We start from the raw sequence: 17,405 nt of genomic DNA on the forward strand, positions 1-17,405 counted from the left end.
AACATGTTAATTTGCTGACAATTGAACTGTTATCACTTAGATACATCAGATTAGGATGTATTTGAAACGTATCTTTCATTTTTAGAATAAAGAATATTATTTTACTAAAAATTTGATCGTTTTTACGAAAAAGATTATTAATTAGATGAAAAACAGGAAATTTTCATAATATCACTATATTTTGCATGGACATTTTTTTAAACAATTGTTTATCAGTTATTAAGTGCGTTTATGTATTTATTTCACAATAAAATATGTTGTTGCAGCAATTCGTATTTTTTCCATACTAAAAATCCATATGGTACACTTGCCCCACCTGAACAATTTCTTTTAAAATCTCTCAACAAATATAACCAAAAGTTAAATCATACTTTATAATAGGTGCAAGTCATTGGTAGGGACACTACTGATCTAGGAAAAATTGCATTTTGATAAAATGAGCCTTAAAACTAACCCAAAGTCTTATTTTGTACTTTCCAAATATTATAAGAAAATAAAGGTTTGTAAAAACTTCATTAAATCTTATGCTCCGTGGCGTTTACGTCGTTTTGGCGGTTATGTGGTAGTAGAATCAGCTAATTGCATTGCTAGCAACATTTCCTCATACTGGAAATAATCAAAATTGTAAAAATTACGGCCGTACGAGCGATTGTTCCTCTTGCCCCATATGGTCGTCTTGCCCCACCTTCCCCTACGGTTCTGTTCAGCAACGGAGGGGCAACCACAGAGTAACCCAGAGAGAACAGTCCGAACAGTTGTCAGCTAATTTGGTGGCTCCGTTACGACTATACCCTTTGGAAAGGTAGTGGCTTTGGGCGTTATGTTTCGAGCGTTACGGGTTTGATTAAGCTACATTTTCATCAAAGTAAACTCAGAATTTTTCAGATTTGTTTGTTTTGACAACTGTCAGGTTTTGATGGCTTTGCTGTTGAATTTTTTTTCTGTTCAAGTTCTCTGATTTATTTGAATTTAAAAGGCATTGATGAAGCAGTTAAACGTTGAAATTCAGCCTAATTCTGCAGTGTTCCTCACTTTAATTTGGCGGTGGGGCAATAGCATCTATCCTGGTCTATTCTTTCCGGGTTTTGTTTTGCTATCTCATGTTGATAATGAATATGCAGCTGAGTCGTAATTGCCGCTCGTGGGTTAGGCAAAATCTTATTGCCTAACCAGAGTAGTTTGCCCAATGTCAATGGAATCAATGAGCACTCTCTGACGAAGTTGGTCCTGTTAAGGTTTTATGAGATGTTGGCGATTGTCCACGCCACATACAAACAAATTTGTTTGTGAACTTTAGTTAACAAGGAAAAAGGGAGGGGGGAAGGGCGTCTGAACCTTTCAGCAGTCTCCAAGGGATTTCTCACTTACAAACACATGCTATGCATTCTTTGCAGATTCAAAACCCACTGAGAATTTTGGCTCGAGCCAAAATTCTCAGTGGGAAGAGGGAAATCTTTCGTAGCGACATATTTTTTTATTTAGGGAATAATACTTGAGGTTAACCGTCCTTCCTAAAACGACTAAAAATGTGTCTAGTCCCAAAAACAAGAGAAGTCTTTGCACCAAGTCAGACCACACTGAGGAATATAGGGGAGATGGGGGTAAGACGGCCACCCTAAGGGAAAAGTCTAATAAAATTTACACAACAGATTATTTTGATCTCAAATTACGTACATATTGTTCTACTACTAGTCCATTATAGAAATGACATAAATTAGTTGGTCTAAAGACCAATTTTCAATACTTTTCAGCAATTTAAAAAAAAAAATGAAATCGTATATATATGAATTACGCGGGGTAAGACGGCCACCCATGTGGGGTAAGACGGCCAATGCTATAAATTAACTCAATAACTTTGCTAAATCCACCCAAACATCTACATGGTTGGTTCAACAGACTTCTCTGAACATCACAACTATTTCGGTTGAAAAAAATCAGGTTTCAAATGTGAAGAAAAATGTTGTTTAAAAAATTTCATATTTTGGCTCAGTGAATTTCATATTATTGCGACCACATTTTATGAAAAACTTTGATTTTTTACTACAAAACAAACACAATTTGATACAAAAAAATTAGTTTGTGTATTTCGATTAGAATAAGTAAATCAAAATTATGTAAACAATATTAAATTAGCGATTTTTATGAAAAGTTTGATAGGATTTCATACTATTCAATGAGTTTTGCTATATCACAGTAAGGAATGTTGTCGAAACGGTAGTTAACAGCATTTTGATTAAAAATGGATAGTTTTATTGAAAATGCTTTTCCTTTATCTACAAATATGTCTTAATAGTCAAAAACCGTCAAAAATATAACCTATGTCAAATAAAATCTACAAATTACGGGTGGCCGTCTTGCCCCCAAATAAATTATTTTTTTTAAACATTTTTTGTAAACAGTTCATCGCATTTTTTGAACTTTTTCGAGGGACATAATCTAGGGAAAACTTCAATTTAACATGAAAAAATATTTGAAGACAGAAAAACATATTGTTATTTGACAAAAATGCCTAAGTTGTAATTCATGCAAATTACATCCAGTTTCAAGTTCAAAAATTATTTGTTTATTTTGAGCTATTTTTATACTATTTCAAACAATATTTCTGGCAAAGGTGACTCCATATGCATTATTTAGCATGAGGAACAGTATTGCTGAACATTTTAGGAATATTCATTAGTATAATTATTAAAACAGTGGGGTGGCCGTCTTACCCCGCCTGGCCGTCTTACCCCCAGCTCCCCTAAATGAAAATTAAACATTCGCAATTCGCAATTTTCAGTGTAAGAACGGGCCTTGACCGATCTTATGCACCAGGTTCCCGACGAACACGCACTGCCCTTACACCTACATCTCACCCTTGCTCTGAGTCAGCACGAGCAACACGCTAGAACACGCTTTGAGTGTTCGTGCCAGGCATGCACACCTTCTTTTCCGGTTACGCATTTTAACTCGGCCGGGGGTGGTACATTACGTAGGGTTTGATGTAAGTATAAGCGCCTAACCATTTCTAGTGTGCCTATCAACTTTCATTAAAGCAAAAACTGTTTTATTTTTAGTTTGAATTCAAAAACTAGTTGTTATTTTACTGTGTTTTGTTTTCTCCTGAAATCTTTCCTAGTGTTGAGTCGTGTTTTTATGTTGCTATTTCTTTTGTCGCGGTGTTTTGTTACAACTTTTGGTCCTAAGCATTTTATAAAAGTTTTTCAAAAGTACAATAGTAATATTTGTGTTAATTCTTTGATCACTCCAAAAATGAGTAAGGGCTCGAACCTCATTTGTTTGAAGAAAAGGGTGAAGATTGAAAACAATGGACAGTGAAAGAAATATACTATTTGAAGAATCAATAGTAAAAGAAAGATAGTAATTTATGAAGTAGATAAATAAATTAACAATAATTAATAAATAGAGGTAACAAACAAGCTTAGATTGTATTGAGGGCAATTTATAGGGCAAATGAAAAATTATTCAAATAGATAAATAAAGAAAAGGCAGATGATAACAAAATTGACATCGCTGCCAAATTAAGGGAAAGCAGAAAGTATGTTACAGCAGCATCAATTGGTAAAATAGAGTGAAAAAGCGTTGAAAAATAAGAGAATCAAATGAGTAAAATCGAAATCAAATAGAGGATAGTAAACAGAAGCCGCGTTAGAAAATCAAAGAAACAAAATAAACAGAAGATAGGTGGTAGCTGAGAATGAAGAGAAGAGAAACCCCGTTGTGCGATGTTTCAGGTACATCCATAGCAGTTGACTCAACATACTACGAATCAAAACAATACCGTCTACAATCACAAATTACTTCCCTTTCCCACATTGTCGCGCCCCTTTCTTTTAGCCGTCTCGACTTTGACTTTGGTCAAAGGTTTACGATCCGTTTCCACAGGCCACCAGCTAGGTCATCATGAAAACCAAGCCAACGTGGAGGTAAGAAAATAGGACACTTGCAAGGAACCAGAGCTATACTGTCTTGATCAAGTATGATCTTACAGGACTACGGACGTAGTCAGTGACGCTCCTTCCAGGATGTTCCTCGCCTGAGCGTCAACTGAAGAGGTATCATCAGCATCATTCGCACTTGGCCTGCATAAATGAAAATTAAACATAAAAACAAAAAGATTCTTCTAACAACACAATTTTTTCTAGTGGTATGTTCCGTCATTCCCCTAAAACTAGTTAGAGATATTGTCTGGCCACGGATAGTCTCTCAAACAAATTCGCACAATTTTCTATTTAAAAGAATGTTTAGTTTTCTGAAAATTTCACTGAAATTCTTTTGATTCCTTTGGATTGCCATCAGAAAATTTACATGATTGAATTGTTGTGATTGAGAATTTTTTTGACAACTTACAACAACCTGGTTGCTGCGAAAAAAAAGGAACGCCTTAAACGTCAGTTTACTTCGAGGCCAAGAAAGTTTTGCTGAAGGGGGGATGTACCACGATGTACCGCGTAACGCAACCATAAATTAAATGCCAGTGCTCCCTCTGGGTTACTCTGTGGGGCAACCATGGGTGGTCTCTCATGCTCATGATGACGAAACCAACGATTCAAAAAATCTAAACTGTAAAAGTTCTGTTAAGAAATAAAAAAATTGAAATTGATAAAAAATCAGTTTAAAAAATTACAGAGTTTTAAAATTGTTTATGCAAAATATACAAAAAAAAACAAAAATCGTAAATTTAAAAATGCAAGAGTCAAAAATAAAAAATAAAAAAAATAAAATTTCAAATTTGAAAAGTAAGAACATTAAACAATTAAATATTTAATAGAGCTGAAATTGTTTTTAATAAAGAAATTATAATTCCAAAAATGTTTTTGGCCATAATCTAAGAATGTAAGAATTTAAGAGTTTCAGAATTTTTTAATTTTAGTATTTTTGTTGACCAGCTGGGGAAAAAACGCCCAGCAGCACAAAGCGCGTGTCAAGTGCGCCAATTGTGGTGGAAACCACACGGCGAATTTCCGTGGCTGTGCCGCGCGGAAAAAGTACCTCCAGGAGTAGGACAAGAAGAAAAAAGCGCCAGCGTCCTGCCAACCTCCGAAGACTTCGAGCTCGACCGCTGCATCAGCTGACGGAGGAGCGGTTCCATCGACCAACCCAGCGTTCCCTTTACGCGCTTTCGTGCCTGCCGAAACAAGGCAGAACAATTCCAAGCTCTCAGTGAGCTGATGATAAAGTACATCTACAACGGATAAGCTGCCTTGTGCATCGAATTTGTTCGACGTCAATAGACAAAACATACCTATCAATAGTAACAGACGTGCAATCTACTGAAAACTATTATATTTTTTCCTGCGTTGACAAAATTTGTTGGCTTGTTTTTTTTTTGGTACAAATAGAAAAGACACAGAAGAACAAAAAAGTGCGTTGTTTTCCATATTCAAAACTTTGAAGTCTGGAGTTTTTTTTTTAAAAAAGGACCAATAAACCAAATTTTCGGTTTTTGCTTTTTGGGTGTTTTTCAATACCCTTGACTCGAGGCGGTTCTAACTCCAGAAGTGTTCTTTAAACTGCTGTCCCTCCCTTTTAAGACTGTAGCCCCTGTAGGTACTAGCGAGTTATGAACCAACAGTAAATATTCTTTTCGGATTACAACCATAAAACACAAATTATTCAAGGTTACACACAAGTTTATTTTGGAATTTTTTAGTATGAATGAGATGATTTTTAATACTTGTTACGAGAGAGATCAGAAGAATCTCTGCCTGGGATAGTTACGATTACCACCACCACCTCGACCTCCCCCCCTTCCGTAGGGTGATGTGTAGTACGACCCGCCGCTACTTGTCGCATACAAACTTCGATTCAGCTGATCCAACAACCCGTCAATGTAATCGCCACCACCGCCAAAGTTGTTCTGCCGCACCTGTCGCTCAAACGCCAAATTCCGACTCAACTGATCGTACAAGCTGCCCATTACGTTGCCGGTCGCCGGGCGGTTGTAACTGTTGAACCCGCCACGGCCCCGACCGCCGAACCTGTTTTGGGGGTGGTTGTACCCGCCGCGATAGGGTCGCCGTTGCGGAGCGTTGTTCGAGGGTGGCGTCGTCTTTTTCGGCGGATTGTCGAACAGATTGACGGTGATTTTCTTGATGGTGATTTGCTCGAATTTGTAGTTTAGTTTGTAGTTGCGTTCGTGGAGGGTTTTCGCGGAGACGGGGTCGATCTTGAGGGTCAGCGTGACGGTTTTGGTGGTTTCGTCGAGCTTGCGGTCGGCGAAAACCCACTTGGCCGTGTCAATGCCATCGTTTTGCTTGCTCAGGAAGTTGGCAATGTCTTCGTCGGTGTCCTGTTCGCTGTCGGGCAGGAGGAGTGTGAACATGTTGGTGCTTTTGAGAACTTTTTCGGAGACTGCTCGCAGGGCGCAACCTTCCCAGAGTTGGAGTTCTCGGGTTCGGTGCTGAAGCCAGGTGATGGTTTGTGGGTCGAGACAATCGAAGACGAGGTAGCCTTTGATGAAGTTGCAACCGGCAAAGTGTGGCTTTGTTTTGCTAACCTTTTGGTCCACCACAAGCTTCAGGATGGCTTCTTTCACCAGCTCGGCCTGGTCTTCGGTGAGGACCGATTGCGGGTAGTTGGCCATCGCGACGATGATCTTGACGCCGTCGCCCGACTTTTTGGACCCGCCTGATTCGAGGTGTTTTTTCCTGGAAGCAGGATCTTCGACCAGCGTCGGCGCAAGAGCGATGGCTTCTTCCTCGGAGTAGCCGTGCTCTCGCAGTTGGGTGTACTTTTGTTTCGCGACACGGTTCAACGCCTTGCGCTGCTGGGCCAGCTGGACATCGCGTTCGGACAACTCGAGACTTTTGCCTTCGGCTGCGGCACGCAGCTCACGGTACTTGGGCGCGTCCTTGGCCAGCTCCGAGGCTTCCTCGTACTCGTAGCCCTGGCTGATGAACCACTTGAAGCGCTTGCGCTGCGAACCGCAGGTGTGAAGTTTTGGTTTCGCTTCCACCGCTTCCTTGCTCTCTTCGCCGTCCACTTCCATGCCGGGTTCGGCCTTGACGGTTGAATCGCTGCCGTCCGGCAACGGAGTTTCGTTTTCCGATGCTTGGGGCGCATCGGGGCCCTTGGTTTGGTTGTTTGTTGTTTCTTGCTTGCTCATATTTTGAATCCCACGAGTCGCTAGGGAAGTATTTGGTCCGCTGCGCCAGTGCCCTGCCGTAACGCAGTAAGGGCGCAGTTTACTAGTGGGGTGCGCCCCGGTGCCCCACAGGCTCCGTTAGCGGCGAGGTGATTGACCCCCCTCGCCATTCATCCCTCGACACGGGTCGCGTCACATCTTGGATTCGGGGTTTTGGAAGTTTGTAGTCCATTTGGCGTTACCCAGGCTGCACCACGAGGAGGCGGACTACGCTGCAGCCCATCGAAGCTGTAATGACCAAGTATTAAACGGTACAAACAGAACAAAGCGGGAGATACTTACGAAACGACCTTTGAAGAAGACGACGATTGGCCAGTGATATTCACACAGGCTCACACGAAATGGCAGAACACACAGGTTGGCTTCACTTTTTACGGTTTTTTTTTATTGTGAATATTTTTGTGTATTCCCTTCGCGTACTTTTTTGTTGGAGTGTTGCTCGGTAGAATGTCGCGTACAAACGGTACAATTGATTACCGTTTCACGGTTAAACACTTTCCATCACATCGGTCGGTCACACTTTTTCCTCCGCTCTCTTCCTCACACCCGTTACCGCGCGCTTACTTGGACTTCTTGTTCTTGATCTTCTTGAGATAGAACTCCAGCTCCTTACCCTCCAGCAGGTAACCATCGGCACGGCCACTCTGTCCAGGTCGGGAAGCGATGACGGCTGTTTTGAAACGAGAAAGATGCTCAACATTAGTCATCGCTCATAAACAAGATCTTAATTGATTAGTTTCTCTGAACGAGATCAGTGTAACTATGACGAAGCTGGGATCATCTCTCACTGAAACGGTTCCTCGTCTCAAAACGAGACTTGGAACCGTGTTGAACCTTCATTAGAAGGTGTGAGTCGCTTTTGGATTTATCATCATTAAAATGGTTTAAAATAAATAACAGCAAAACCACAAATTCGGAAACTCACCCAGCAGACGGCCAGCGTTGAACTGCTCCTCCAGGGCGGGATCGATCTTGGCAGTCTTCTGGCGCTTGGCGTACTTCTTGAGCAGATGCTTGCTGCGCTTCTTGGCCAACACATCCTCCTCGCCGGCCTTCAGGTCACGCTTCTTGCCCAGCGGCAGCAGGTAGTGGCTCTCGTACCACTGACGGAACGGGGCGGCATCGATCACGATGATGGCGTTCTTCACCAGCGTCTTGGTGCGCACGAGCTCGTTGTTGGACGCGTTGTACACGACATCGATGATACGTGCCTTGCGGGCGCATCCCTCCGAAGCCCAGGCAAAGTTGCCGGCGTCCAGGCGGAGCGCACGGAACTTCCTGTTTCCACCGCGGGTTCGCACAAAGTGGATACGGCTGGCTCCAATCTGCAACAGAGAAAATAAATCAATCAGCTAACCTACAAAAAAAAAGCCCCAAAACAAAGCCGCTCTTCCGTCCTCTTACCTTGGTGTTGGCGGCCGGGCGTCCCAACTCGTACTTCCTCTTCTTGCGGATGGCGGCCTTCTTGCCACCGGTGGCCCGCCTCTTGTGATAGCTATCGCGGCTGATACCTGCAAGAGGGAAACAAGAAACACACGGGTCAAGTTCCGTCGCGCAACACGCACACAGCAGGCTGCGGCAAATGGCCCCAAACAACCGCTCCTCCAAGTGTCAAAATGTATCGGAAACGTGGATAAAAGTTTCCACCCGGAAAGTGGGCAAGACAGCTCGGAAAACTCACAAATTGCACCGCATTTGACGCGCGGCTTGTTAATCTACCGATTAACACTAATTTCACACCATTCACGAGCCATTTTGATCACTTTTTCACGATATTTTTGGCCGACACGAGCCACCAGCGACTTACCCATCTTGATGTGTTGATCGAGAAAGAAAGAGCGTTTTGTTTTTGCACCGGAAGGAGGTTGGCTGCTCTGAAAAGTGACAGATGATGAATTAGACGAGAATTTTATTTCGACGAGATATTTTAGACGTGTTGACGAGATAGGGTTACCATTACCAGTTACTATTAAATAATTTTAAAACTCTTTTGCAACTTTAAACCTTTTTTGTACATATCAAAATTATCGAGAAATTAAAAGTGAGAGTGTGTACAACATGGAGTTTGACTTTCTGTGAAGTTGCTGGGAAGATTACCATAGCACTTTGGAAAGTTTAACTCCATGTTGCATGCACACTAGGGTGGGTACGGATTTTGAAAAGTTCTCAGATCAAGTTCTGGTGTGGTTCCCCTTGTAGGGTAAACCCAAAGGGACTCTCCCGTCAAATTTCAGCTCATTTGGTTGAAAACTGGCTTGTCTCAAGCGGGTTCAAGTTTACATGGAAATTACTATGGGAAATTTTGAATTTTCGTTCATTCGCTCCTAAAGGCCTGGGGAAAACATGTAGAAACTTCTAGGATGGCCAGAAATGAGCGGAATCGTCTGGAGAACAACTTTCCCTAAGAGACCAGATCGATTCGGTTAACCCCCATCGAGCTCAACGGCAATACATCCGGGGTTTTCGGAACCAACGGTTTTCCCCAGAAAAGCATCAAATTTTCCTTAGCATGCTATGAATGCTTGATGCAAACTGCGACGCCACATGTCAAACAGCTACCGCAGCTAGCGCAGCCGCCTGAAACTCTCTGCAATTGTTGGTCGCTCGTCCACTGACCGCGTTCAGCGTGTGTCCCTCGCCAAAGTATACCCCCAGCCCGGCACAGGCCGCCGCCGTCCCATTGCCCTCCCAGGAACCATCCGTGTAAACGTACACGAAACCATCCTCGTTCTGATGAAAGTTATAAATGCAGTACTTTTCCAGCTTCATCAACGGCTTCACGCCGCTGTCCAGCTTCTTCCCCTTCTCCCTGTCCCCGATCCTGAACCCCGCAGCTCCTCCAGCTCCCACTTCAACCCCTCGATCAAGCCGCGTTGATCTCTTCGTAATTGTCAATCAGAACCCGCACGGAATCCACCGGCGGAACCACGAATTGAACATGGCCCCCGCCGACGACGAGTTACTTCCGCTGTCGGAAGCAGACCCGATCCGCTGCCGTGCTTCCGAACAAACGTGTCCGCCTGCTGACGAGAGGGAAACTTTTTAAACTTGGCCCCCGTAAATCCAGTCACTTGCTGTTGGCATTTGGGCCTGCAAGATAAAAGATTTTGGTTTTCAAAACAAACAAACCTTAGCAACAACACCTGACATTTTTTCAAACACAAGGTTGATCTATCTAGGTGGGATTGGTGAAAAGCAACCGGAGTAACTCGGAGGAACATTGAGAAACTCGCGTTACTCTGGGCAAAATTGAGGAACTCTTTTGCTCACTGAAATGCCCTTGATTCCGCTCATTTCTGGCCATCCTAGAAGTTTCTACATGTTTTCCCCAGGCCTGTAGGAGCGAATGAACGAAAATTCAAAATTTCCCATAGTAATTTCCATGTAAACTTGAACTCGCTTGAGACAAGCCAGTTTTCAACTAAATGAGCTGAAATTTGGCATGAGAGTCCCTTTGGGTATACCCTACAAGGGGAACCACACCAGAACATGATCTGAGAACTTTTCAAAACCCGTACCCACCCTAATGCACACACTATCACTTTTAATTTCTCGACAAGAGTAATCGACAACAACTTAATTTTAATATGTACTGCCAAATTTTAAAATTTAAAAATTTATAAATTTCGAAATATTGTGGCCGTCAGGATTAATTATCATTCTGCGCGATCGTATCCCGGACTTGCCAAAGTCGCAGAGGTCCCTTAGTAGGCTCAGTTGTTGGCATGTCCTATCAACATGCTGCTTTTCATATCTGAATAAGTCACGCGTGGTTGCAAAAAATCTGAAATAAGCAAAGCATGCCATGCTGTTTTTTTTTTTTGTATCCTGAAGTGACACGTGATGGTAAATACGTTGCGCTAATCAAAGTGCGCTTCATAGTCACGGCCAAGAACAGTTCAGAACAGACTGCCGCACTTTGCGAAGTAGCCAGACAGACACTCTCTAGAACCGCAGAATATTAAGTTATCTTGCCAAGTATAAATAATATAATTAATCTAAAAATTATTGCTCATTGCACTGTAACTTGGATTTTGCCCGCACTTTTCTTTCGCACTTTTGACAGCAAAAATTGAAAAATCTAGGCAACCACTCGTTGTTTATTTTCATTTCCAGTCGCAGTTTCCACCAAACTGGACTGCCGCATTAATTCAAAATGGAGCCACTCGCTTTGATCATTTTTAAGGAAATTTAAAATTTCCCAAGCCAGTTTTACAAGTCGCAATAGTGCGATCGATAGCAATAATTTAGTGCGAAGTCCAAGTTAGTGAAAATTGCACAATAAATTTCTGAATTTTAAATTTATTAGTTTAAAATTCCTGCAGTAAAATCTCTGATTTCTAAATTTTAAATTGATTAGATAAATTGTAGGTTTCTAACTTTCTTAATATAGCATTTCTTGATCTTGAATTTATAAATTTTAATGTTTTCTTTATTATAAATTTCGTATCTTAAATTGGGTCCTAAAATGAAGCTTAGATTTCTAATATTATTGTTTACAGTGATAAAGCTTATTTTTCTGAGTACAATGACCCTTTGTACGACCACAAAGAGTTTTAAATGGATTTTTAAATCAATTTTGAAAAATTAACCTCGCGGTCCTTCTTGACAGAAAAGCTCCTACTTGACAGCTCGTTTCAAGGGGACCATAGTTGATCCATCGAAAAAATGTTGTCTTGTCATTATTTTTTTTTTTTTTGCATTAAAATGAAAAAAAGTGATCAGAAATGGTTTTTGATCGTGTTTTTTACCGTTGTACATAAAAATTTACAGAGGGCTTTAGTACCCAATTTCTTGATTTTCACTTTTCTTTTATTATTTTTAAGATTTTAAATTTTTTGTCCAATTATAATTTTGTTTTTAATTTCCTATTAATTTCAATTTCATAATTTTTGTTAATCTGAATTTAAATGTCAAAATTTGTCATATCATAATTTTCGATTTAATATTTTTTTGTGAAATTTCAAATTTATAAATTTCGTAATTTCTTTATTTAAAATTTCTGAATTTTAAATATCAAAATTTAAAATTTCTAAATTTATTTTTTTTTAGATTTCTAAATTTTGAATTTCTAATTTTTAAATAGCATTATTTTAAACTTCTTAATTGGGTACTTGTTTGCAGAAGAAAAGTGGCCCACCCCTTGGGCTCAGCCGGCCTACCAAACGCAAACGTCATTGACGCCGTTGCGCGCTTTTTGCCGTTGCGGCAGGAGAAAAGGAGGAAGATGAATAAAAGTTAGTCAGGAAGGAGGCTTTTCAGAGAAAGACGTCTTTTTTATTTTCTCGTGCGCGAAGTCGCTAATCCGCCGGAAAGTCTTCCTTCAATCCCGCGCCACTGTTTCCGACGACGGAACTTGGCCAATTTACGATACAGTCCATTAACATTGGTCCTTCGCGGCGCGGATATGGATCAAGAGCGGTTGAAGTCCCTCACCAGCAAGCGAGAAGTCATCCTCGCGAAGGTGAAGTGGGAGCTGTCCGTCGCGAAAGCCATCAAAACCCGCAACCCGTCCCTCGGCGAAGTGGCGGAACGGCGGGACAAGTTGACCGGCCTCGCTCAGTGTTTTGACGACGTACAGACTGAGATCGAGGAGGCCACGCCGAACCTGGAGGAGGTGGTCACGGTGTTCAACCACCGAATCCTGTTCGAGGACGCCTACTTCCAGATCAAGGACATCTACACGGAGTATTTGGACCAGCATGTGGAGGAGCCGGAAGTTAGGCCGGAAGACCGGCAGGACGATCTGCGAGACGCCGTCAAGGCGCTCCTTGAATCCCAGCAGCAGATGCTGCTCGCGCAGTGCCAAAAACCACCACCACAAACGCTGGCGCTAGCGGCGGGGAGCCAGGTATCGAACCCGGTACCCCATAACGTCGTCAAGCTGCCACAAATCGACATTCCGAAGTTCACCGGGAGCGTAAGCACTGGCGCTCATTTAAGGACCTCTTCGTGTGCACAATTCACAGCCGTACCGACCTGCGGGATTCGGTAAAGATGCAGTACCTGTTCTCCTACCTGGACGGTGAAGCGAAGGGGAAAGTCGACTCGTTCTCGATCAACGATGGCAACTACCGTGAGGCGTGGGACGCACTCGTGACCTACTATGACAAACACAAATACACGGTGTTTGCCCTCGTCCGGGAGTTTGTCGACCAGCAACCAGTCACCAACGCCAAGGAATTGAAGCACCTCGTGGCCACATCTGATGACGTCGTCCGCCAGTTGAAGGCCCTAGGACGGGAGTACGAGTCACGGGATCCGTGGCTTATCCACTTGCTGCTGGAGAAGGTGGATCGAGAGACGCGCTCACTGTGGGCGCAGAAGATCATCACCGTGGAGAACCCGACTTTTGCAAACTTCCAAGAGTTCCTGGAGCAGCGGTGTGACGCGTTGGAGACGTGCTCGGCGTTCAGCAAGAAGACGGGCCCTGAAGTTTCGAAGAAGGAGTCTCAAAAGCCAACCCAAAGGAAAGTGCAAGCGTTCCACACGAGCGCTGCTGTGAGCTGCGCGAAATGCAGTAAAGATCACCCGACGTATCACTGCGACCTGTTCAAGGCCATGGACGTGGCCGGACGGCGGGAGTTAGTGCTCTCCAAAAAGCTGTGCTTCAACTGTCTGAAGCCGCTCCACACGGCGAACAAGTGTCCGTCGAAGTCAACGTGCCGTACGCCCGATTGTAAGCAGCGACATCACACGACGCTGTGCCAGCAGCGGCAGCAGCACAGTCAGGAACCGGAGAAGGCTGACCGCGACCATCCTCCACGCCAACCTGAAGAGACGGAGGAGGCCTCGTCGGTCTCGGCCAACGCAGCTCAAGCCAAGGCAACCAAGTACGAACCGTCGTCGGTGGCACTGCTGCCCACGGTGATCGCCAACCTGGAAGGGAAGGACGGGAAGTTGCACCAGGTGCGATGTCTCGTCGACAGCGGATCACAAGCGTCGCTGATTACGGAGGCATGTGTCAAGCGCATTGGGCTGAAGCGCACGAACGCCTCCCTGGAAGTCACCGGAGTGAACGGAGAAGTCGTCGGCACCACGGCCGGTGCAGTCACGCTGGTGATGTCTTCGCGTTTCGACGGAGAGACCAAGCTCACCACGCAAGCCTACGTGTTGGGAAGGCTGACGGCAACCCTGCCCAACCAGCGCTTCAACGTAGCAGACCTGCCCTTCCTGGAGGGGCTGGAGTTAGCGGATCCGAGCTTCAACAGTCCAGGCGAGATGGACGTTATTCTCGGAGCAGATGTCTTCCTGTCCATCCTACAAGCCGGACAGGTCAAGAATCGCCAAGGAATCCCCGTGGCCCAGCGTTCCATCTTTGGGTGGATGGTATCGGGGAAGATCTCCCAGCCGTGTCGCACAAGCAGTCACCATGCAGTTCTCAACGTCGCCCAGGAGTTTGACATCGACCGCACCTTGCGGTTGTTCTGGGAGGACCAGGAGATCCCTGAAGGCAAGCTGCTGACAACCGAGGAGAAAAGGGTCATCGAACACTTCGATTCGACTCTCACGCGCTCAGAGAAGGATGGCCACTTTATCGTCAGACTCCCTCGACGATTCAAAGTGCAAACTGGGAGAATCGCTCAACGCAGCAACCAAGCGCCTGCGGGCCATGGAACGCAAGTTCCAACGGGATCCCAACTTCAAGGAACGGTACGTTGCCTTCATGCGCGAGTACCAGAAGCTGGGCCACATGGAGGAAATTCCCGAGACGGAGGTTCAAGCAGACTGCACCAAGTCCTACTATCTCCCACACCACGGGGTCGTGAAGGAGGACAGCTCCACGACCAAACTCCGGGTCGTTTTCGACGGCTCTTGCGCCACCACGACCGGGGTCTCACTAAACGACCTACTCTTGAACGCACCCAACGTCAACGCAGATCTCTTCGATGTGCTGCTGCGATTCAGAACCTACCCGGTAGTGTTCACGGCGGATGTTGAAAAATGTACCGCCAGGTCTGGGTGCACCGCGACGACACGGACTATCAGCGCATCGTCTGGAGAGAGTCGCCCGACGAACCGATCCGGCACTTTCGTCTGCTGACCGTAACGTACGGGCTGAAGAACTCCGGGTTCCTGGCGATGTCAGCGCTCAAGAAAGCAGCAGAGGACTTCGAGCAGCATTACCCTGGGGCTGCTGAGCGGATCAAGGAACACACGTACGTGGACGACCTGGTCTCCGGTGCAGATTCGGCGGCAGAAGCAGCGCGGTTGGTGGAGCAGATCGACGAGATTGCTGGTAAGGCCGGCTTCACTCTCCGCAAGTGGTGCTCCAACGTGGACGAAACGCTTCTACCACTCGCCGACGTGAAGAACGCAGCGGTGCCAATCCAGTTCCCCGACGAACGCAACGCCATCAAGGCGCTGGGGATCCACTGGTTGCCGCAAGAGGATGCGTTCACCTTCAAGGTCAACATGAAAACGGATGGACCAAACACGAAGCACCAGTTGCTGTCCGACTCGGCGAAGCTGTTCGACCCCATCGGATGGCTGGCGCCAGTGACAGTGCGAGCGAAGATCCTGTTTCAACAGTGTTGGCTGTACGACATGAATTGGCACGACCCGCTGCCCGCCGCGGTCGAGCAAATGTGGATCGAGTTTAAGGAGAACCTGCCGCGCCTGGAGCAGGTCAAGATACCAAGGTGGATGTCGAGCTACAACGGACGCGTCGAGCTACACGGCTTCTCGGACGCCTCCGAGGAAGCCTACTCTGCCGTCGTCTACATCCGAACGTTCAACGAGATTGACGGTGCCTACGTCAACTTAGTCGCGGCCAAAACGAAGGTCGCACCAATCCGGCAGGTTTCACTACCTCGGCTGGAGTTGAACGGAGCGTGGCTCCTAGCAAGGTTGATGAAACGGGTGGCCAAGGCGTTCGAGCGGTTCAAGGTGGAGATGTTTGCGTACACAGATTCAACGATCGTTCTGCACCAACTTGCTATCCACCCGCGCAAACTTGACACGTACGTGGCCAACAGAACGGCATCGATCCTGGAGGTACTGCCACGGTCTCGCTGGTTCCACGTCAAGTCAGAAGAGAATCCAGCCGACTGTGCCTCCCGTGGAATCTCACCGGCGGAACTGGTCAATCATCCCTTGTGGTGGTTCGGCCCGCCGTGGCTGAAGGCACATGCGTCAACCTGGAAGCATGAGATGCCTGACGAGGAATTCGACGAAGCAACGCTGGAGGTACGCAAGAAATTCCGAACGTTCAACATTGTGGTCAGACTACCAAAACCACGTACGAAGAGGAGAAGCAGATTCTTGAGAAGCGTTCTTCACTGCTTGGAGCGTGCCGACAGCTGTCACGGGTCAACCGGTTCCTCTACAACCTGCGACCGGGAAACAAGGAGAAGCGTTCCGGTTCGATCGCCCCGGCTGAGCTGCACAGCGCGCGAATGCAGTTCGTAAGGCTGGCTCAGCACGACGTCTTCCAGAAGGAGATCAAAACCCTCGCCGCGGGTCGCGAGGTTTCACCGAAGTCGAAGATTGCCAACCTGTACCCGTTCCTGGACGGCGATGGAACGCTCCGAATTGGCGGTCGTTTGCAGCAGTCGTCCCTACCGTTCGAGGTCAAGCACCCGGTGATTCTTCCTAAGGTTCATCAATTCACGAAGCTGCTGGTGGAGGAGCTCCACTCGCAGAACTGCCACGCCGGACCGTCGCTCTTGACTGCTACGGTCAACCAACGCTATTGGATTCAAGGCTGCCAATCGGTAATCAAGCAGGTGATTCACAACTGTGTGAGGTGCCGTCGTCTGAAGGCCAAGACGGCGCAGCAGCTGATGGGCAGCCTCCCTGCAGCTCGAGTCACGGCGTGCCGGCCATTCACTCACGTGGGGGTGGACTACGCCGGGCCCATACAAGTGCGCTGCAGCAACACCCGAGGAACACGCTGTATGAAGGGGTACATCGTCGTGTTTGTGTGCCTCTCAACCAAGGCCGTACACCTGAGGCGGTCAGCGACCTCACGTCGCAGGGATTCATTTCCGCACTCAAGAGGATGATCGCACGTCGCGGTTACTGTTGCGAAATCTGGTCGGACAACGGCACAAATCTGGTTGGTGCGGACCGACTGCTGCAGGAGATCTACGAAGCGATTATGGCACACAGCAAGGAAGCCGAGCAATTCCTCTGCAATCTCGGCATCAAGTGGAAGTTTATTCCGCCGGCCAGCCCTCACCAGGGTGGCATCTGGGAAGCAGCCGTCAAAAGTGCCAAGAGCCTGCTGCGTCCAGTCGTTGGGAACGAAAACTGA

General features: G+C 45.8%; 3 protein-coding genes across 3 annotated transcripts; 1 reads left to right on the plus strand and 2 right to left on the minus strand.

Moving 5' to 3' along the window:
• Nucleotides 1–7,505: 7,505 nt before the first annotated feature.
• LOC6044753 (40S ribosomal protein S8) lies at nt 7,506–9,034 on the minus strand. The gene is made up of 4 exons (XM_001862181.2): nt 8,955–9,034; nt 8,552–8,658; nt 8,073–8,472; nt 7,506–7,817 (listed from the first exon to the last, which is right to left on the minus strand). The coding sequence occupies exons 1-4, from the start codon at nt 8,956–8,958 to the stop codon at nt 7,708–7,710; spliced, it is 621 nt and encodes a 206-aa protein (XP_001862216.1). The 5' UTR covers nt 8,959–9,034; the 3' UTR covers nt 7,506–7,707.
• Nucleotides 9,035–9,694: 660 nt separating this feature from the next.
• LOC6044752 (ribonuclease H1) lies at nt 9,695–10,441 on the minus strand. The gene is made up of 3 exons (XM_038266193.1): nt 10,386–10,441; nt 10,111–10,237; nt 9,695–10,027 (listed from the first exon to the last, which is right to left on the minus strand). The coding sequence occupies exons 1-3, from the start codon at nt 10,439–10,441 to the stop codon at nt 9,695–9,697; spliced, it is 516 nt and encodes a 171-aa protein (XP_038122121.1).
• Nucleotides 10,442–12,554: 2,113 nt separating this feature from the next.
• Nucleotides 12,555–17,405, plus strand: LOC119770754. Its single transcript, XM_038266198.1, has 6 exons — nt 12,555–13,054; nt 13,117–14,600; nt 14,740–15,038; nt 15,104–16,336; nt 16,375–17,044; nt 17,089–17,405. The coding sequence occupies exons 1-6, from the start codon at nt 12,555–12,557 to the stop codon at nt 17,403–17,405; spliced, it is 4,503 nt and encodes a 1,500-aa protein (XP_038122126.1).

Source organism: Culex quinquefasciatus, chromosome 3 (assembly GCF_015732765.1).
Source record: "Culex quinquefasciatus strain JHB chromosome 3, VPISU_Cqui_1.0_pri_paternal, whole genome shotgun sequence".
NCBI lineage: Eukaryota > Metazoa > Arthropoda > Insecta > Diptera > Culicidae > Culex > Culex quinquefasciatus.